The sequence below is a fragment of the Epinephelus lanceolatus genome, chromosome 3 (genome assembly GCF_041903045.1).
Source record: "Epinephelus lanceolatus isolate andai-2023 chromosome 3, ASM4190304v1, whole genome shotgun sequence".
Classification (NCBI taxonomy): Eukaryota; Metazoa; Chordata; class Actinopteri; order Perciformes; family Serranidae; genus Epinephelus; species Epinephelus lanceolatus.
The window spans coordinates 26,343,602-26,366,285 of NC_135736.1; the positions used below are offsets into that span (position 1 = coordinate 26,343,602).

Here is a 22,684-nt window from a genome sequence, read left to right on the forward strand (position 1 = left end):
AACCCTGAGTAAATGGGTGTGTTTTCTTTCAAAAACATGTGAAAAAAAGGCAATGAGCAACAACAGGTCACAGTCCCATAACCTGGAAAAAAAGAAATTAAAAAAATATTTTTAATTTATTATCATTATTATTATTGTTATTTATTATATTTTAAAATTATGTTACAGTTACATAATTATTATAATTTCAAGCACACTTTCCAGATCATTTCATTGTTTGTTTGTTTGTTTTTTACTTCTTTTTTTTTTTTGCTAATTTTTTTGTTTTTAATTTTCTCATTTTTAACAATTTCTTGCAAATTTTTCGGGTCACCTCTTTTTTCCTTGCTTATTGCCTTCTTTCCCTGTTTTTAAAAGAAATCAAGCCAGTTTGCTCAGGTTTCAAAGGCTTAAAGGAGAATACCAATATGTTGTTTCCATGGCCAAGGAAAGTTCAGTTATCTTTTTAAAACATGAGCTCCTCTCTCTCAAAGCCAGAAACCAGAGAAGTGAGTCTCAAACTTGTGATGTCATTGAGTATAAAGTCCGGAGCTGCTCCACAGACAATGAATGGGAGCCTGATTTTGTGGACCCACAAGATGTTTTCTTTTTTTATACCCAAATGAGCTTTATTCTGTTGTATGTAGGCTACCCATGTACTCAGAACATTCCCCTGCTCTCAGTGTCATCTAGAACATCTTTCATCATTCATTGTCTATGGAGCAGCTCCAGGCTTTAAACCCTGTCACATCACAAATTTGGTTTTTAGCACTCCAGTTTTTGGATTTGGAAGGAAGTCGTCAATGTTTACCTTTATTTCTGGGCGTAGTGCCTCTTTAAAGCCCTTCATACTGTAGGCTTCATTATCTCTGAATCATAATCATGATCATTGTGATTCAGCCTGAAATTATAGAGTTATGTAAATAGCAGAACCTGCATTTATGCTTGATTGAAGAATATATTTAGCTCAATTAGAAGGAAACTTATCTTAAAAAAAAAGCAGAACTTATCTGAAAATCCTGCCCCTAGTTTACATGAGAAAGAGACATTTATTTATTGTTTAAAGTTCGTTTACAGTCGACCAGGTCTGTAGCGACATCTTGTGGAAGAAAAGTTGAATTGCAATTTTCCCACAGTTGTGTTTCCATGTATTCAGATGAAGTTGTTATAAAGATGTCCAGTGGTGGAAGAACTACTTAGATCTTTGACTTGAGTAAAAGTAACAATACCACAGTGAAGAATATATACATACATATATATATACACACACAAAAATTGCACTCCTGGCAGTATGAAGACAGCTTTGAAACACAACTTCATGTTGGGAGCTTTAAAACTGTTTAAACCATCATACACTTTTCTATTGTACTATTATTTTATTATAATTTATTCTATGTCATTAATTATTTTATTACTATTATTAAACATTTTTTGTGTTTCTCTTCTTTCTTTTGTTTTTGCTTTTCTCTGTGTGTGCTGTAAGAACACCTTATTGGATCAACTCTGTGTTTAAAGTGCTAAATAAATAAAGTTGAATTTACTCGACTATTGGCTCTTTGTTTTTTTTAAATAAACAGAATAAGCTTTCACAAACCCTCCCTCTCATCCGCAATAACACAACATTGTTAATAAAAGAGCATGCATGATATCAAATACAGATACATACACAGACACCACACAAAATAAATCACATACACTAGTGACAAATTTAAAAGTTGAAAAAAGTGAGGTGTGCATATCTAACCATTGGTCTCTTCTCCCTCCCTGATGAGATCATATCATGAGTGTGTGTTAATCCTGCTGTGACTGCGCACATGCAGCCTGATGGGGGTCCTGACGGTGAGTGGCACCACCTCCGCCCACTGCAGGGCACACACACTCACAGAGAGAGAGAGCTGCTGTGGGCAGGACACACTGAAGCTTCCAGTGGTCGGGACACTAACCCAGGGTTTATCGACCGTGGAGACAGATGAGCTCGCTACATCTCCAGTAGAGGATCTCTGGTGTTATTTATTGTTATTGATTTCTACATTGTTTTAAACCCCGATGGCTGAAGCCCGGCGTGAAGAGGAGGAGGAGGAGGGGGAGCGCAGAGATCTGCGGGACGTCCGGAACAGGAGCCAGGCAACAGGTAGGTTTGTTTGGGAATGTTAACAGGCTGAGTATCCAAATGTTTCCTGAATCATCTAACGGCGTATGTTCATCATTTGGTGTCGAAACCGAGCATATGATATAGACTTTCAGAGCAGTGCGTTTGTGACTGACAGAGAAGTGAGTTTGATGATTGTTTAAAATAACTTTGCCAGTGGTTTTGTATGTTACTACAAATCAGTTTTTATTATACATCACAGCTAATCGTTTAACAGCTATGAGTGTATTTTCCTTCCATCTCTGGCAGCCATTATTTTTTTATTTTTTAGCAAACTGTTGACCATCAAGTCTACTTTTTTTTTTAGTCAAAGTCACATTATTTTTGTGGTATTACAATGAAAATAATCTGCTGATGAATTTCCATGCTGTGCAAAAATGAATCCAAACAGAAGGAGGTCTGGAACAAAAGGAAAAACACATCAAACAACAACTGCCAGCAAAAGTGTAAAGTCTGCATGATTTATAGATAAGATTATAGCATGCAAAAACTTTATTACTTTACTTGATATTAGAAGCTGCTGGAACAGACATATAGCTACCACACAGTCTTCCAACACCTAGTCTGCTTATGATATGGATGAACATACTGTATTAATCAACTAGTTTTAAAAGTATCCTTACATTTTAATGTCTCTAAAGTGTGTTAATACGTGTGCCTTAGTGCCTCAGGTACTCCTTCAGTTGTTATTAGGCACAAACCTCTTAAACAGAATGAAGCAGGGAAGCTGTTTGTCATGTTTTGTCTCCTAAATGGATTTAAACTATAAATGCACAAGTTTAAAAGCATTTTTTTAAACATTTAAGGCAAAAATAATAAGGGATAGTTTGTTTTTATTTGGTTAAATTGCTAAAATGATACCCAGTACATGCCTGTTGTCATAAACAATGTCCTGGTTACGAATGAAGAGATAGCACAGATTATGAGTGAGCTCTCTATGAAGTGAAAGTTTCATTAATATGAGTCGCTGGTGGATTTCTCAGGAAATGACATTGTGTGCATGTAATAGTTGAACAGTTGACAGCAACAGAGCTGAAAACCTGTCAGTCTCCTTATTACAGAAACATCACTTACCTCCCCACCCAGTGGTTATAGGGACTTTGGCCCACATAGCAACATGTGTCACTGAAAGGAAACAAATCTTTTGTTCCTTTTAATATAGGTTTGCTCACAGACTCAGCCATTTAAAGAGCAAACATTCATTTTCAGTCAGCTGCCTCACACACAAGCACTGAAACTGGACTTTAGAATAGAGTTAGAATCTCCCCTCTATGTCTTTGTTCCTTGTTTTACTTAAAAGCACCTGGTTCTTCACTTTTTCAAACCCCTCCGTGCCCTGCTCAGCTTTCTGCAGCCAGTCTATCAGCTCTGACTACACACCCCCACCCAACCACACCCTGACCCCACCAGCTGTCTGGATGGGATTGTCAGACAGGCTTTCTGCGTCATGAACAAGCGCTACTTGTCTGTGCTTGATGCAGTTTTACATCCTTTCAGAATAATGTTTTAATACGATGCATTCCATCGTGAGTGGCCCTTAGTGTTATAAATCCACGTCAGGAGCCATTTCAGGTAGTTTCCACGGTGAATCATCCGTCTGCCTTGACATCGTCTAATCTTCTTGGGCTGAAGGTTCACATCAGCTGCTGAATCTGTGTCATGACACCACTTGTTTTTCAAGGGAAGCTGCAGCTGGTTTGCACGATCGTCTGTTAACAACAGCAAAAATGTTTCTCTGTGTGTTGAATATGACACACTTTGAAGTGGAGTTGAATCAGCAAGCAAGGAAAATACCACTTTAGCTGAAGTTGGGGACAGACTAGGGGTGTCGCAATGTACCAGTATTGGCAATAACAGTGAGATTCACTCCAGAAATACTCCAGAAATTTTATCCTAGGGGTGGCCAGATGGGGCTGCTGGAAATCTTGGGGTGGCACACCAAAAATAAAAGCCATAACTGAATTTGAGGAATTTGCCTATGCTGTTAAAGTAGGCTCGCTGAAAACTGCCAATATGGGCAGTTAAGGAAGTGCATACTGATATACTACATATAGTAAACATGATATCAGGCCAGACTAAAGCCTGAATCTGTTATCAGGCTTCATCTGCCTCCGACTTCACTGCTGTAAAGTTCTGGTGCTGGTGCAGTGTGACACTCAGAGGCAGATTGTTTTTCTTTCTTTCCCTTTGTTGCCAGCCGTTTCACCAGCTGCTCTGCGACTGCTGCCGCTGTGCTGAGTAATGTCAGCATGTGTTCAAGTGAGAGTGCGGCTGTGGAGGGGAATCCTTTCCTGCTGACCTCAGCAGCTCTTTCATGTGTTTGCTGTGTCTTTTTATGTGTCAGCAGCCCACAAATACCAAGGGATGCGTGCAGATTTGGAATACAATCCAAAAATGTGTGAAATGTAGATGGGATTTGTCACGAAATTTGGCTGGGTTTTCTGTTGTCTTAAATGTAAAGCTCGCAGCTGACTGTTAGAAAGCCTGTAGATGTTAATTTATAGGCTTAAAGTCAGTAATTCTTCCAAGACTACTTAATGAGTGAATTCAAAACAGTTTACAAGTGTTCTTTTAAATGAGCCACATGTTTTTTTTAGGGATGACGATGTTGGTTTGTTTGTTCACCACTTTGGTCCTGACAGAAATATCCCTACAAGACAAGGCCGTAGTCACAGAGTCAACATTTGAGGGGACTAAATCTGCTGGTTGACACTTTGCTCAGACTTCATGTGGGCTATCTGACAAATATGACATGATAAAGCCATTAACGTTAGTTGAATACACTCATGAGCCGTGTTCTGCTGGGGTATGGCAACACCACTTGGACAAACCACACACAGAACTGCAGTACACAGTAATACTAGAAACAGTAGCAATAATAATGGCATTGTGAATTTATTTACAATTATGGTTGGATTCGTTAATGATTATTTCAGATAGCTCTGTATGGTTGCCTTTCCTAGAATAGCATATTATTTGTTTATGTTTCTTTTATCAATTGGCAAATTGGGTATAGACATCCATGGTCCCCTCAGGATGAATTGTAATAACTTTGGTGACCCCCTGACCTTTTGTCTAGTGCCACCATCGGGTTAAGTCCTAATTTCGGTATCTGCAAAACCAATGACACTCTCATCAGCCTCAGCCGTACTCTGTCTTCAGTGGTAATTAGCATATGTTAGCATGCTAACATGCTAAACTAAGACATTACACCTGCTGACCACTGTTGTTGTGAGCATGTTAGCATGCTGGCATTAGCATTTAGCTCAAAGCACCACTGTGACTAAGTACAGCCTCACAAAGCTGTTAGCATAGCTGCAGACACAACACTTACACACACAAATATCTGATGGAGGCAATTCCAGGATAAAATCTCTTTTAAACATACTGACCTACATTCACCTAAGAAATGTAATATAATCTGTGACGTGGTGTTCTCACAGTCTATCTGGATAAAATGTAGCTCTGTTGTTTTTCAGTTTACGTACCAGTATGCTTTCCCAGTGTCTCAGACAGTGTTTCCTCCGAGTATCTCATTTGAAAAGTGAGCTCAAAATTTATAACGTTATATTGTTGTTTCATCAGATTCGTCTGTGGTTCAAATTCTGTAGACAAGAAATGTATTTTATATATTCATTTCTCAGTATTACAGTCATTCCAGTGGGTCAACCAAATAGTAAGCTGTAAAATGTTTGTTTGTTATTCTTGACTCTGAATTCAGCAATGAGGCTCATATCTGCAAAATCTGCTACCATCTCTATTTCATCATCAAAGTGCAAATGCCCCACTCCCCAGGCAATACAAAGGGATTCATATTCATATTAGTTGTCTTAACTACGGTAATTGTCTAATATTTGGTTTCATTAAAATCCAGAGAAGAAGAAAAAACATATTTTAAACACGAGTCCCTCAGCAGATAATCTGTTAGTGTTCATATTGATTTAAAAATTCTGCCACCATTTCTTAAAGCACTTTGTGGCCTAAGCCTACATTACACAACAAATCTAAACTGCTTTTTAAGTATGGACCAGGAGGGCTCGCCTGGTGCTCTGGGGACCTGTGAACTCTTTCAAAGTACAAAATGAAAATCTTTAGTGAAGCAGCATTTGCTCCAAACATTCGGAGATAGCATCAGAGGGCATCTTAAAATTTTGTTATCTTTAAATGTAAGGAGCTGGATTTAGCCCAGAGTGTTTATGTGATCATAAATAATTAAGTTTAAATGATAACTTAATACTTTGCAGGGTTTTATATTAGTCACATATCTTCAGTTTATTTACTCTATTTACTTCAGCATCTTTCTTGCATGTGCAATAGTCTCAACTGATTCACAGTTCTTATTATATATACCTGTAGTACTTTTTGTTTCAGTTGTACTCATCTGCAAAGTAATTTGAGCTGTGCCGACCCGAAAATATGTTGTATATGTAAAGTTTGATTAGTTTATTGATTTGTATCATTTGAATTTTCCGCCAAACAAACAGGCCGTGACTTTATGACTCTGGAGAAAACAATGAAACCTGTTGAGGTTAATCATTTAACTACTTTTACACTAAAGCCAGCTATGAGTGGCACAGAGCGCCCTGAATACACCTGTGACCTTTTACTTTGTAAGAAAAAGACAGTGACGGTGCAGTGTCGTGTGGCACGACCAACACTTCCTGAATGACCACATTCCAGTTCATCAGATTGGCCAGGTAAACACGGGAGAGCTGAGATATCACAGGGCCCTCCCTCTCTTTTCTGTTGTCTGTGGGTGTGTGTGACGGCTGCTGGCTTCAAGCTCTCTGTCATGCTCAGACACTCACTCGATGGACCAGGAGGGAGGATCCTGGTGGATTTTATTCCTTCGATGCTGCAGATTATATATGTATTCCTTTAATTCCTCACAGGTAGGGGCATCACTGCACAGTATCACAGGGGAGGGCAACTGCAAGTCACGCGCTTAAGTGAAAGTTAACCAGACAATGGTGCTTTTATATCATGTGTTCAGAGTGCTTATTTACAAGGAAATGGTGGTGTGTGTGTGTGTGTGTGTGTGTGTGTGTGTGTGTGTGTGAAGTGAAAGAGCTTTAATAATACTTTGTCTGCTTCTTTCTTGTTGAGTGAAAGTACAGAAAGTCTCTTCTCACGTGTTGTTAAAGTGTAACTTGAGGCAGTAGCTCTGTGGCACTGATAGATAACAGGTGTGACAGGTGGATTTGACTGCAGACGAGGTCATGGTTTCACGCTGGAGGCATTGACAACAATGCTGGCTTCAACCACAGCTTTCTGTTTTCAGTATTCTTCTATAGTTATTTACTCTCAAACAGGAGAAAACTAATTATTAGCTCATTAAATCATTATTGTTATTAGATTAGATTGTTTGCATTGCTGATATTGCTCCTCAGACTCACTGTTAGCTAATGGACTGTAATGTGAAAGCTGCTTTTTCCCTCTGAAACACTTGTTTGAGTTAAGACATGAAATTCAGGTCCTCAAGATACAGTAAATACTAGAACTAAGTGTGTTGTATGTGTTTGACGCGGGAATGTGGAAAAGTACCAGTTAATTTCACCTTAGCCAGGTGTAGGTTTCCTTCAACACAGAAGGGGAGGGCATGTGTAACAGCGGGTACAGAGAAAATCTGTAGCATCAAACAGTTACAAAATATGTTTAATGTAAATTAATGAAATGTAAGAATAAGGAAATGTAGCATTGCTCATCATGGCATCATGGTCACATAGTCATTACTTCTTTGTACATTTGGTTCTTTGGACTAACTGGTTCATCTGGATGTGATTGCCAATCCTGCTGGTTAGACAATAGTTCTTGTATTTCTAGTTTATAAAGTCCAGTCTGTAAATGGTAGCAAGTAGTGTTTTAAAGGAAACAATGACTTAAAGTGAAACTATGTCGCTTTCAAAAGATGAAATGACACATCGTTCCTCTTACAAATGCAGCCAGATCTTCACCCTCACTACAGCCTTATGCGACTGGTAGCCTATGATGGTTAATGTTAGCAAGCCATTGATAGATATTGTTGTGTAACTGACATTACTGATTCAGTTTGCCGACTTTTTTTGACCACAGTTGTTCAGCGTATAGACTCACTTTAAAATTCAGACTCTCAGCTTTAATTTGAAGGTGTTTTAATCCACATCGAATCAACAGTTTATAAATGTTTATGTACTAGACGTTACAATCCCTGATGCACATACTTGAGACTGTGAGTGGGAGTAACAGTGCCGTCTGGGGGTCCAAATGGGAGCCAGTGGGTTACATGGAAAATTAGGAAAGAGCAAAGGCAAATAGAAAAGTAAGAAGCAGCATAGGGAAGGAGAGACATCTGTGTGGACCGGGCTGTACACTCTACCTCCCCCTACTCCCTCATTCTGATGAGTGAAGAGAGGGGTGAAGAGAGAAGAAACTAACAGGAGAAAAACGTACCTACAGTAACTTTGATCCAGGTGGAGTTTAACTGGTCAATTGTTGCTGCACATACTTGCGATTGTGGGTAAGGGTTGGAGCCATGCTAGGGGAGGGGTTGTGGGGGTTTAGGGAGGGTAACAGCTTCATTGGGGTCATCAGGTGGGTACCTTCCTTCACTGGTAGGCTCATCGGCAACACCTGGTGTCCCAGGTGTGTCCCCTCTGCTTTTACTCCCTCATACCCTGCTGTTGTGAGGGGTATTTCAGGGCCCACGTGGCGTCTTTCCTCTTAATCCATAGCCACCGGCTTGCCTGTTTGGCTGCACCACAGAGGGCTTTTAATGGCCTTACGCTATGTAATTTATATTAAAAAATGACTTTAGTACTTTAGAGGCCCTACATATTGGAGTTAAAAAAGATAAACTGGCATAACTGGCCACTGTTTTGTTGTAAAAGTGCTTGTCTGTTTATTTGGGATCATTGTCCTGCTGCAAATCAGTAAAATTAAGGGATAATGAAGGACTTGTGATACTTTTAATTTAGTACACTGACCATTCAGTGTGAATGTGAACACCTTCAAACACCCTTAAAAAGCTGCTTTATGGTTTGTTTGTTTTTAATTTTAGGCAAGCCGAGGCAAGGCAGCTTTATTTGTATAGAACATTTCATACACAAGGGCTTTACAGAGCAATGAAATATAAAACATAAATGATACAGAAAAGAGTAAAGAGAAAAAGATATAAAAGGTCAAATTAATTAATCATTGATAGATTGTTTACAGTTATAACACAAAAAAAACAAATCACCATTAAAATAGTGCAGACAAGAGATGCAAAGATAAAGGGATTATTTTAAATGATTTAAAGTTGAGTTTAAAAATAAGGTTGTAGTCATTACAGGGCAGAGTTGGGGCTCGTCTAACATCATCTGGGAGGTTATTCCAGGTCTGTGCTGCATGATAACAAGCGTGACTAGGGTGATTTTTGTTTTGTTTTGTCACATATTTAATTCATTAGATTAGAAATAAATAACTAGTTATAATATCCCTCAACAGTTTCTCAGTTAGATTTTATATTAAATGTGCTGTATCACAACAGACATCTGTATTGCACTACACATACGATGATAGAGGAGCTTTATCCATATAGCCCACTGCTGAAAGTGACATGACCTTAATGTTGATAAGTGACAGGATGTTATCTGTGTTGCTACACATCCCTTTAAAACCTGCACCTCTCTGTTTTCCTCTACAGATCATCCTGAAAGAACCAAGCCAGAGCATTTACATTCAAGGTATGGCATTTTTTCTTAAGTGTAGTTTTGCACTGTTACCAAAAGTTGTGGATCCACTACCACTCTGTTTGCTGGGAACAGGGCACTTTCCCTTTAACAGTCAGATCTGCTGATGCTGTGGAGGTTGTGAATGGACCAAACAATGCACTGATCTATCCTCTCTGACTAACACAAGGTCAGCGTGAGGACAAACACGTCATGCTGCTTTTTTTAGTTGTTGTTTACAGACGTTAAGGGAAGTAGAACCTCCACACTGACACTTGTACACTTCATGGAACTTATTTAATATCACAGTTTATGTTTACAGGACGGCCTTAAGATCATTGTGTTTACAGCTCAGCTTATCAGTTGAATAACCACGTGGTATTGAGTTGAGGGCGAGCATTGTTATTCTTTTCCCTAGATAGTTTACATCACCCTCCTGCAGTCGGTCCTTAATGAGCAGGATTTGTGTTAATGATGCGCCTGCTTTTCTGTCAAGAGAGCTCAGAGGATCATAGTTTTATGTCTACACTTCTTTCACAGCGAAAGAAAGGGGATCTTACTGTAGTGATGCTCGAGGTGTAAAGTGATGTCATTTAGGGATTAGAAAGTAATCTCTACCCACTGAGAGGTAAACAGCCTGAGGATATGTTCGGTGCCTGTGTGGGGAGAAGGTGTCACGTAGAGGATCAGTCATATGTGTTGTGTTTACCTGGAAGTGGTGCCGTTTACTGGGCACCATGTGTTTGTAAGGTAGGTGGATTATAAATAAGCACATGAACATCATCTGCAGAGATGTTATTCTTCTCTTAGGTAATGCTGTCAGATGTCTCCTTTTGCAGTAACAGCAGTATGTTTTGTGATATAAACCTTCAGTTTTCTTTAACCTATGTAAAATATTTTTGTCTTGAACAACCAATTCTTTGTTAAAGAATAATTTGGTATTGAACAAATACTTACCTGACTAAATCCTTCTTGATTTTGCTGCTTTGAGCTCCTTTTGCAAACAGTAAGCTATAAACTTAATTCAAGCTATGTCTATTATTCATCGTGTATATTAATAATTTGTTTACAACCTTAAAATGCTGTGACCATTAATTTCCTCTTAAAGTTTTTTTTGTTTGACTGCTCTTTTCTTACTTTGTTTCTTACTAATATGTTCGCATCTCAATGAGCAATAATTGTCCCTCTGGCAATTATAATGCAAACTAAAAATGGACTGTGTAGTGCATCCACCTGGTTATGGTTAAATAAAGGTCATGTTTTGGCTTAAAATACCCACTTTTTGTGGTACTAACCCAGCTGGAAAACACAGACGTGTTGCTACAAAACACCCACGTTTGATGGCTAAAAAGCCGCTGGAAAGACAGCAATGATTGGCTAAATCAGAACCAGTTGTATTGTTTGTTGGTCCTGAACAGTGGTCGGCATATTGGCAGGTGCCGCACCTAGATAACACGCCATCCATCATCTTCTCCACCTCCCTATGACAAAGTCAATTCATATGCTATACCTCTTTAAAAATGTTGATATGATGCATATGAAACGTACCAATTCAATGTATTTGTGGTTTGCAGAAGCATATGATGCCAACATTTTCCTCTGCCTGTGTTTACCTTACTGAATCATATCATAAATCTGTTGAATCTGTCAACATTTTAAAATCTCGCCTCCAATTATAACTTTTCCTTTCTTTTTATCATTTTGGCTTGTTCATTTTACTTTCCATTCATTCTATTCATTTTTTAAACTTTTTTAATCCTAGCATCTGTTTTCTTTATGTCTACTTTTGTGTTAAAAGTTAGACGTTACTTGAAAACCTTTTTCTTTGCCTAATGTGGTATCAGCAGTGTAAAGGCAGGATGGATAGATAGAGAGCGTATCGTATGACGTTGCTCAGGGGCGAGTAAAGAGATTTCTTTTGAACAACTGAGTCACCACGGATGTATGCACCTGCTCTGGGCCCCACACCTTAATGATAAATTATCTTCCTGTTCTGCTCTTTTTCAGCCAAGGGCCTCTGTCGTCTCTACGAGCTGCCATCAAACGCAGTAAGTCTGCCAGAACTGAGCTTCAGTGACGTTTTGAGATCACGCAAAAGCAAGGTTGATTCCTTGAATAAGCTTTTATGTAGAAATAATCAGAATTAAATCATGATTTATATGGGAGAGTTCCTTTTTAGGATGAAAAAGTGACAATGCTGGTATATTTTCACATCTTTTTGACAAATAGAAGTAAGAGCTCAGTGTAAAAAATGTAGACGTGTCAACATATGATCTTTTTTTTAGATGTGAAGATATGTCTGAGAACGGAAATCTATGACACAAAATTAATATGACCTTTCTTCCTTCAGCAAAAACAAACTCTCAGAGTGACCACACCAGAGAAAGAAGGTAATGTCATCAAAGTTCCAGAGTAGAGGACTAATTGCTGTTGATGTTTATCTCTTGAGCAGACATTTTGATGTGTCAGTTGAAATACACTAGTGTACTTATCTAATTTGTTGCATATTGCCTTACAAATAACCCCAATATGTGGATTGGGGATTGGATGTGGTTGTGTATTTTGGTGTTCTGAATTGGTGCCATAGACATGTATGGTTTGTATTTCAGGCGACCTGAGATCACCATTGTCTCAGCAGAACCTCTGGTCAGTAACAACTGGTTCTCAGGAGCCTCTGTGGTTTTCCCTCGTCCTCCTCAGTCAAGCTGGTCTGCTGTTTCACTGGTAGGCCTTGTGTGTTTAACAGTGTTTGATTTCACTTGGTTGTTCTAGTTTCTAGATTAGATGTTTTTTGGCTGTAGTTCTGTGCTATCCAAGAATAAAAACACTACAAACTGATCACAAAAATATAACTATGAGTCATGAGTTCTAGCAGCTGTAGCCATAATTTTACCGTTCTCCCTCTCAGAATATTTTGAGCAGACACAAAATTTTTATTTTCCAACATGAAGGTCTGAATATTGTTTCAAAGCCTTTCTTCACATCGCCAGGAATAAAGTTTTGGTGGAGAACTTTGTTTGCCACAAGTAGCAGGATTTAAACATAAGGTCTGAAAAGACTGGATTCAGCCTAAAAAAAACCCATACAATGTGGAAATAATGTGTGCGGATGTGTGAATACCTCTCTTTTTCATGACTCAGCCCCCACCATCCTATGACCAGGTGATTCAAGAGAAGACCCAGGAAGAGCACACTGTCAAGCCCACTGCAGCTCCCCGCCGGGTCACCTGCACCACCTCAAGTGCCACACAGACTGACCCTGTGAGGGAGGACGCCTCCACCTCTCCACAGTCAGCAGGGAAAAGACCTGCAGGTGAGACATATGATAATCATTGGTGGCGGTATACATATGCACGCATGTTCTTCTTTAATGATAGTGATGTTTCGTTCTAGGTAAAAAGCCACAAAAACCACCACGGCCATCAGTGCCAAAACCAGTGGACGGAACACCAGTCACTGAAGCACCCACCGATGAGAAGGCTGGAACAAATACTCTCGTATCCACAAACACTGAGGACCAAAGTGACTCCACCTCAGATGTAAAGCAACCTAACCAAACAGATTCCACTCACAGCTGCAGCAGATCTGTCACTGTGCACTGGGATCTTCCTCCTGAACATCTATCTGCCCCTGCTGAAGCTACTCCATCTAATTCAGACTCAGAACGCACTCAACGCCCCGTTCCACTTCCTCGTACGAAATCCCGAAAGCAGGCGACAACAGAAGAGGTCAAAGTCCAGACTTTGGTCAAGCTCAGTGAACAGTGTGACGACGTTCACCCTGATCCAGATGAGGTCTCTTCCAATGAGTATTTAAAGGAGTTATTGGAGGTCTTTAGTGCAGATAACCAGTGTGAGGAGAGCGGCGACATCGTTGACCAATCAGACGAGGCCTCGCAAGACGAAGATGCTGGTGACGAGATGAACCCAACACACAGCCAACGCAATATCCGAGCCAGGATCCAGGCCTTTGAGAGCCAGGCTGGCACCGAGGAGGGAAGCGTGGTTGAACCGGCCAAACCAGAACCTCGACCCAGGAAGGCGACCAACAGACCTCCAGTCGCTGCTAAACCGTCTGTCGCTCTTAAACCTCAGTTAAACCACAGTGTGGATAATGATCAAAACGTATCAGCTACAAACATCTCTGAAAGCCCTACACCAGCCCCCAGACCTCAGCCCCCAAAGAAACCTGTGGGTCTACCTGTAAAAGAGGAACTAGAGACTTTATTTAACAAGAACGCCTTCCCAAACAGATCACGTCCCTCTGTGTTGACCAGAGCCAACAGCATCCATGAAGAGGACAGTCCGCCAGTTCCCCCTATACCTCCAGCGAAGCCTGTAAAGGAACCTCTGAAACCCAACCTTAATATAAACAACCACAACTCAGCCTCCATGGTCACAGAGAATGAGTATGTGGACAGTCCAACAAGTGAGTAGCATTTTATTTTAAGTTAAATATCAAGTTCTCTTCCGAGGAGTCTGCCCTGTTTCTACAGTAGCCCAGAATGGACCAACCAAACACCAGCTCCAGACAGGGCCATTTGTGTTTTTGTGTTTTCACATTTGCGCATAAGCCACCATAGTTCTCCTACATGCTTTGCAAATGGGAGAACTTTCCATTCTGCTACCTCACCACTAGATGTCACTTAATTCTACACACCTGATCTTTAATGTAACGTGTTTTCTATTGATTTATTTGTAGAATGTGAGTTTTTTTATTATTCTTATTTTCAGCTAGTTCACCCTGTCCGACCAGCAGTCAAATAACCAATTAGCAATGATAAGAAAACAATAAAGTAATTAAATCTTAAGCTTGCAACTAGAAAATATTTGGTATTTACGGGAATTATTTGGGGAAATTCCAGCATTTTGGGAAATATGCTTATGCAGCTTTGCCGAGATGCCGCACAGACATGCTATGCAGATGAATAAACTGTTGTTCATCAATTAATAGCTGCAAGGCATAAATCCTGTTTGCAGGCATCGAGAAACATAAACTTTGGAGACAGCCAGGTTAGCTGTTTGTATGCTACATTGGGCTAACTGCTCATGGCCCACACAGATATGAGAGTGATATTAATCTTCTCATCTCTCAAAAATGTCACACTTTTCCTTTAATGACTAATCAAATAACAAAATTGTCAAATACTTTTCAATAGCTTAACATATCAATCAGCAAACTGATGTAGTATTACTGTTGTAGGTTATAAATGACACACTGAAACTGTTGTCTGTGTTGACATCGTACGGCTCCTGAGCATCCTAACTTTGGTTACAGTGATACAGTCAAGTGTGTCTTTTGTTCAGATCACATCCCAGTCAAGCCTCAGCGTAATGTGGACAGCAATGGAGGCTCTCTCTCCAGACAAAGTATGACACGGAGACCAACCACCATCAGGGTCCCCAGCAAAAGTAGTTCATGTGAGTCCCTCTGATGTGCAGTAAGCCTTAAATTATTGCTGTTAAACTAAGTTCAATTTGATGTGTGCATTTTGTAGTGCTGTAGATGCAATGTTTTTTTATGTTATCAAAAAAGTGTACACTATAGTTTAGCAATATTTTACATGCTTTGCCCGTGTTTCTATTTTCAAAACACTTTGAGCTTCCAAAGTGTTCAGTACATTGTGGTAAGGTCAGATCTCTTTTCAGTGTCAGATAACTTTCAGGACAGTCCCCCTCCTCTTCCTGCTCAGAAGCCCGTCGGCTCCCTGAACACGTCAGTAAACCACAGACAAAACCAGACACCCATCCTCCCCCACCAGGTATGATTTGCATCCCACAGAGCTCTCACACACCTATAAACTCTGCAAACACTATCTCTGATCACCTCATATGGAAACCATTTTTTCCACTGTGATGTAAAAATAGATCACGTAAGTCACTGTAATGATACTTTCTCAAATGAATGAGTTAGTATCTCAAAATAATTAGTTTGTATCTCAGAATAATGAGTTTATATCTCAAAATAATGAGTCAGTATCTTAAGATAATGAGTTAGTATCTCAATATAACGAGTTAGTAACTCAAAATAATGAGTTTATATCTGAAAATAATGAGTTAGTATCTCAAAATAATGAGTTAGTATCTCAAAAAAAATAAGTTAGTATCTCAAAATAATGAGTCTATATCTGAAAATAATGAGTTAGTATCTCAAAATAATGAGTTAGTATCTCAAAAAAAAAAAAGTTCGTATCTGAAAATAATGAGTTTATATCTGAAAATAATGAGTTAGTATCTCAAAATAATGAGTTAGTGTCTCAAAATAATGAGTTAGTATCTGAAAATAATGAGTTAGTATCTAAAAAAAAATAAGTTAGTATCTCAAAATAATGAATTTATATCTGAAAATAATGAGTTAGTATCTCAAAATAACGAGTTAATATCTCAAAATTATGGCTTAGTATCTCATAACAATGAGTTAGTATCTCAAAATAATTTGAAAGTCTCAAAATTATAAGAAACTTTCTGAAAATAATAAGTTAGTATCTCAAAACAATATGTTATAATCTGAAAACAATAAGTTAGTATCTCAAAATTATAAGGAATTTTATCAAAATAATGAGAGTTTCTGAAAAATTATGACTTCGTATATCAAAATAGTGAGAAACTTTCTCAAATGACTTAGTATCATTTCACATTATTTTGAGATACTAATCATTTTGAGATAATCTGTCAGTGTTTTAAGATAAGTTAGTTATTATTTTAAGAAAGTTCCTCATCAGCCTGAGAAAGTTTCTCATTATCTGACACACTAACATATTATTTTAAGAAAGTTTAACATTATAATGACTTACAGGATGCTGTTTTTCATCACAGTGACAGTAATGGCCTTTAAATGTTAAAGGATTCCACAAAATGAAGGCTTGTATTTGTAAACCTGAAAATCCATCAGAAGAGTGCTTTTTCTTGTCTTAAACCTTTCATGCACTCCAGCTTTCCTTGCATAATTGTTTCAAGTCTAATTATAGGTTTTGTACTATTAATGTTCATCTATTCATACTCTATGACGTGGAGCATTTTGAGCACATAAAGTTTCTCTCAGTCAGGTTTATCTTGTCTGTCAGTTGTGTAGCTACCTGCTTCATTTCCTCTGCTCTCCACAAACAAAGAAACTATTGTAGTCCCGTGAACACAATTCCCTGCTGTTGACTTGGAGCTAGCTGTGGCTGAATGCTATGTGCTGTAGCCTGGTTTCTATGGTTTCCAGTGCTGCAGGCTGTGAGTGTAAGTCACAATAAAAATGCTCAATTGGGATTCTTCTGCAGGAGTCTTTCCCATTTGGGCCAGAGCCATCGCTACCACCTCGGTGAGTTAAGGGGGGCAGACAAAATCTATCCGTGAAGTTTAAATGGTGGTGCAGTTTGCAAACATGATACTCAGCTTGATGATGGTGTTGATTTCAGGAGGCCGGGTTCAACCAAAACGCTCCCACCTCGCCCACCTCCAGCCAAAATAGGCCCAGGAAGACCTCCTCCACCCAGCATTCAGGCCATAGGTCGATCCCAATCAGCACCATGGCAAACTTCACCTAAACCCCAGGCGCAGAAACCCCACAGGAAAGAGCCCGTCTTACCTCCAAGGCCCAATCCGGGCCACCGTCTCTACAACAAATACACCGTGAGAGAGATCCTACAACAGTAGCACAACCATGCCTTAAATATCACTTCATGAGCACCTTATTAGAGTTTGCTTTCTTTCAACAGCTTCAACTTCCTCATGGCATTGCCTCCTTCGATTACAACGGGAGTAACACAGGAGAGCTGTCATTTCAGGTGTTTAACCAGTTCTACTAGCTCACATAATGCTTTTACATAAAAGTGCAAAACGACTCCAAGACATCTGTAGAGTCATTGAATACCTTTGTTGACCTTTTCCAATAGAAAAATGAAGTGCTTCTGCTGCTTGAGGAAATTGACCACAACACCTTTGAGTGCCAAGTCGGAGACACCAAAGGCAGAGTCAACAAGTCTCGCATGAAGGTCATAACTCCTCTCGGCAACGTCTCAGACACGTCCCTGCCACAGGTAGCTCCTCCGTCATTTATGAGTGAATACATGCGTGAGACTGTCTCTCCCAGTGGGCTCTGATATATCAACCTTTAAGTGTCTTTGCTCTGTCCCTATAGGATGTCAGTCCGGCTGGTTCAGGTGGAGCTGGATATGGGCTTAAGGTGCAGGCCATATTTGACTTCAACCCAGGTGACTTTTTAAGTCTTTTAAGTGTCTCTTTAAAGGCCAGATAATGTGTACATAGCAAAGGCAGCAATTTGTATCATACATAGAGGCAGGGTAAAGAAACGTCCAGTTGAGACAAATATAGAGAACAAGAAAGTAACAAACAAAACAAAAAAGGAGAATAAAGTGGAAAAGTGCACATATAATTAGTATACAAGGAAGGAAATGAAGAAAAAAAAAAACACCATGGCAACACAGATGTTACACAAATGAGGGTGTGATGTCACCTAATGTCAAGCGCTTAAGATATGAGTCAGTTCACTTCTGCTGGGTTGTAAACCATTTGTCGAAAAATGGTTTCCAGATTTGCACTAACATGCACACCAGCAGGACTAGGTACCGAGGCAATGTACAGAGACTTGCTAAGATGATTTAGGAAACCCTTCTAACATGGAAGATGACAGTGCAGGTCCAATGTATTGTAAGTAAGGGTCCCAGACTTTATAAAAAGCCTCTACTGGAGTGAAGATTACAAGAGATACATTCACGGGAATCACACTGCATTAAAAGACTTTTTGTTGGAGCAGCATCCTTGGTCCAAAATGGCAACATATTTTTCCTGGCAGCAAAAGTCAAAAGATTGAAGAGTCCACCAGCTGGCTGAAAATAATCCAAATGTAAATGAGTGTAACTTTAATTCTTCAAATGATTTGTTGTTTTGGATTTGCACATTTTGAGCTCAGATTATGTTTTCTGACCATAAACACGTGTTTGGTCCGCACACCACAGAGGGTCCAGGTGAGCTGGGTCTGAGAGCAGGGGATGTCGTGACCATGGTGGAGCAGGTGGACAGTGAGTGGTACAGAGGCACTTGTAGGGGATCTACCGGTTTCTTTCCCGTCAGTCATGTCAAAGTCCTGGTGAGTTTCAACCATTTAAATCCATTCCTGCTCTTGCAAAGCACTGATCACCTCTTGAGAGATGTCTGCTGTGGTTAAGAAAATTCACTATCATTTTCTCCAACCAGTCAAATTCACCAAAGCCCCTCCCTGAACGGAAAGCCAAGCCACCACCTGCAACAGTCAGGTACTGTTTCTACATCATAAACTGTTAGCCTTTACAAACCACCCTGATGAACTAATCTGTTTGAAATGTTGTTGCCTCTCCTGAAGTGGCCCGAGATGCGTGGCAAGGTTCGACTTTGAGGGTGAGAACAGTGACGAGCTGACGTTCTCTGAGGGGGATGTGATCCAGCTGAAGGCGTACATTGGACAGGAGTGGGCTCGGGGACAGCGCGGTGCCTTGACCGGTATCTTCCCTCTTAACTTTGTAGAGGTCATTGAAGATCTGCCTCCACAACCAAGTCAGCAGAAGAGACAGTCCATCAGGATAGCACTGCCTGGTAAGATAAATCTGTTAATTCCTTTCTCTATGTGCTTATGTGGCCACCAGTGTCCATCCTTTTGCTTTATGTTGGCTGGCATTTCGCTCAATGGCACGTCAGGAATTTGAGCTAGTGTTTCTTTTTCATTAAAGAGCTGTTTACAAAAGGTCTCGACACACTCATGCAACAAGGGAGTTTAAAAATACTGAGGTCAGGAGTTTAAGTCCCTCGCTCTTCATTTCTTTAATCATATTCTATTCATTCATTAAGCTGTTAAACTATAATTTTGCAGGTTTCTTAATGCGATCAAGCACTTCAAACACAACACAATGAACTAAACTCTAACTTTCTAACTCTAAAATTAACTTGCACAGAACTTTGTCTCTATTTTCCCTATACTTCACAGTTTTATTTCCCATCATGACATTTGAAACACTGTATCAAAGGCCTTTTGATATACCATCTGGGGGGAAATACTGAATCTTATAAATATAAATACTGAATTTTCATATTTTTTTGTTTCCTACAAGACCCCAAATTTAAATATACACAGTAACAAATTCTTGGATTAGCCTCAAATTTTTAAGTATTAAACTTCCATTCCAAGTAAAAAAAAATAAAGATAAAAAATACAGGAGGAGGCACTGCATTATTTTAATAAAACATAATTATATTAGTAGTAATTACCTAAAATGAATTTAATGAATGAATGATGATGAATTTAAGGGCATCATAAGGAATGTGATGACAGAGACATGTGCTTGTTTTTCTTGAGAGGCTACCATGTTTGAATAGTTGTTGTTTTACTGTGGATCTTTGTATTATATGTTGTATTTGTTGCATATTAAATGTGTTTTGATTGGCTGCTACCTCGGCCAGGTCTCTCTTATAAAAGAGATTTTCGATCTGTAATCTTAAATAAAAATTAAAAGTGTATTTTGTTCCCTGATTGGATGATATATTTGTTTCATTTTTAATAACCTGTGTGCCATTTTTGTCCCACAGGCATGGTTGCTTCTCCGACTGTGCAACCTGAAGTTACCAAACCTGCTCAGGTAATATATTTACATCAATGGAACCATCAGTGAGGATGATGCTGGTTTTCCAACACACCCAAAATTCTATGCTCTCTTCTCTGGTCCTGCTCTCTCTGTAGGTGTCTCAGTCCGGTGTGGAGTGGGCGGTGGCTCTGTATGACTATACCGGGAATTCAGAAGATGACCTGTCGTTTCAACAGGGCGACCGTATCCTGATCAGCCAGCACATTGATGCTGAGTGGAGCCGCGGTCGGCTCAACGGCAGAGAGGGCATGTTCCCCAGGGCTTTTGTTGAGAGCAGCGCAGGTATGAAGTTCTCCTCACGGCATCAGTTTATTATTGATATGACAGAGTTACTGCCTTATGTTCATCATTATCTCCTGTACTTCTAATCTGTTGCCAGTCAGTTCAGGTCAAGTCAGTTTTTATTTATAAAGCCCAATATCAAATCACAAATTTGCCTCAGGCAGGTTTACGACCCTCTGTCCTTTCGGACCCTCGCTTAGGATAAGTAGAAACTCCCCTCAAAGACCCATTTAATGAGGAAAAGCTGCAACCAGTGATTACTGTCACTATCAATTGCCAATTAATTTCTCAATTAACCAACTTGTCTATAAAAGTGCCTCTCACGATTTTACTAAAACTGAAGGTGATGTCCTGAGACTGCTTGTTTAGCCTGACCAAGATATTCACTTTACTGTTTCAGAAGTCAAAGAAAGCTCCAAATATTCACAATTAAGTAGCTTGAACTGGATATTGTATGGTATATGTACTTGTACACGTATTTAAATTATTGTCCACCCATTATTCTACTAATTATTTCAGCTCTAATTGGAACAAATGGCCAGTTTTACTGAACTAACATTATTATCATTCATTAATTCATTCTATGTGTTGTTCAGCAGGCCAGCAGGCGGCTGCTGGTGTCAGAGGCAGAGCTCTGTTCAGCTTCACCTCAGACTGTGATGAGGAGCTCTCACTGCAGGTATGGTGATTGTTATATTTTCTCCTGTTAGGTATAAATGGCACAAATTCACAGATCAAATTATGTATATAAATGTTGCCATTCAGATAACCTCTCTGACTCCCTCTCTCTCAGGTTGGGGACATTATAACAGATCTGGAGTCCATTGATGACGAATGGTTCCTGGGTGACCTGAGAGGGAAACGGGCCCTGGTCCCCAAAAACTATGTGCAAGTCCTGTGATAGTGTCACATGGCTTTATGGACAGCAACAAAAGGACACTGTTGGAGAACCAGAACTGAGATCTGAGGACAGATGTTTTCAGCAGTGGAATTAAACCGTCTTTAACTGGAATGCATTATTTCATCTCTGAGTAGTGCAACATGTTTTTTCCATCTGCTGGGTTAAGTTAAAGTGTTCACTGAATAATTTATCATGCTTATAAATAAACACGAGTAAAGCTGGCTGGTGATTTTAATATGCTTTATTTTGATTCACTGTCTTTTGAATTCTTCACCAACTGTAGATGTACACCATCTAGTGGTTTATTATTTCCTCATTAGTTAACTCAAGTTACAGTATTTCCATTAACATTTTAATAACTGCAGATGGTCTTCATAAGTCGGTTTATTTATCACATGGAATTAGGTTCATATAGAGGTCAGGCTACTTCAGGGGAATAAGGATGTTGCAACCAGATTACTGGCTCAGAGGCCCTGCTGAGTTCTGTCCTGCTTCACTATTATTAGAATCCGTGATTTTAACTTTCATTTTCCCTGGATTTACAAAATATTAGAAGTAGAAGGTGATCACCTCAAACGCAGAGTTTAGACTATATGGAATATTCCCAAGAAGTTAGCATAGATTGTCAGATTGTTGGTCCTGGGGTGTTTACAGGTATCGATAATTTAAAATGCTTTTAAGACCCTTTAAATATAATTAACATTTAAGACAGATTTTTCAACAAATCATAAGTAGGTTTTACGTGGTTATTAGCTGGGTTAATCTACATTTGTAAACATGTAAGTGCAAGTATAAAATAAAAAGACGGTAGGTTTCAGTGGCAGGTTTAAAAATGTTCTAACATCTGAAATCTGAACTTCAGCCCTGTGAAACCTGAGCAAATTTGCTTAATTTTTTTTAAAACATGGAAGGCAAGAAGGCAATGAACAATGGAAAAAATGACCACCTTAATCAGTAAGAAATTAGTCGAGAAATTTAGCAATAAAAAAAGTTAAAAGATTTAAAAGAAGGAAATGACCAGCAATGAGCTTAAAAATTGTTCTGTAACATAATTATAAAATTAAAGTT

General features: G+C 39.2%; 1 protein-coding gene across 3 annotated transcripts; it reads left to right on the forward strand.

The window, feature by feature from the left end:
• Positions 1 to 1,877: 1,877 nt before the first annotated feature.
• Positions 1,878 to 21,835, forward strand: sh3d19 (SH3 domain containing 19). 3 transcript variants are annotated; one of them, XM_033623092.2, is made up of 21 exons: positions 1,878 to 2,110; positions 9,792 to 9,831; positions 11,824 to 11,864; positions 12,167 to 12,206; positions 12,426 to 12,540; positions 12,957 to 13,128; positions 13,209 to 14,243; positions 15,122 to 15,235; positions 15,464 to 15,576; positions 17,080 to 17,120; positions 17,218 to 17,431; positions 17,518 to 17,586; positions 17,695 to 17,838; positions 17,940 to 18,012; positions 18,778 to 18,908; positions 19,016 to 19,074; positions 19,161 to 19,390; positions 20,378 to 20,427; positions 20,529 to 20,715; positions 21,315 to 21,394; positions 21,509 to 21,835. In XM_033623092.2, the coding sequence occupies exons 1-21, from the start codon at positions 2,026 to 2,028 to the stop codon at positions 21,614 to 21,616; spliced, it is 3,141 nt and encodes a 1,046-aa protein (XP_033478983.2). In that variant the 5' UTR covers positions 1,878 to 2,025; the 3' UTR covers positions 21,617 to 21,835. The 3 variants fall into 3 exon arrangements, with proteins under 3 accessions (XP_033478983.2, XP_033478984.2, XP_033478982.2); XM_033623093.2 differs by having other exon boundaries at positions 12,978 to 13,128; positions 21,312 to 21,394; XM_033623091.2 differs by having other exon boundaries at positions 1,879 to 2,110; positions 21,312 to 21,394.
• Positions 21,836 to 22,684: the final 849 nt, after the last annotated feature.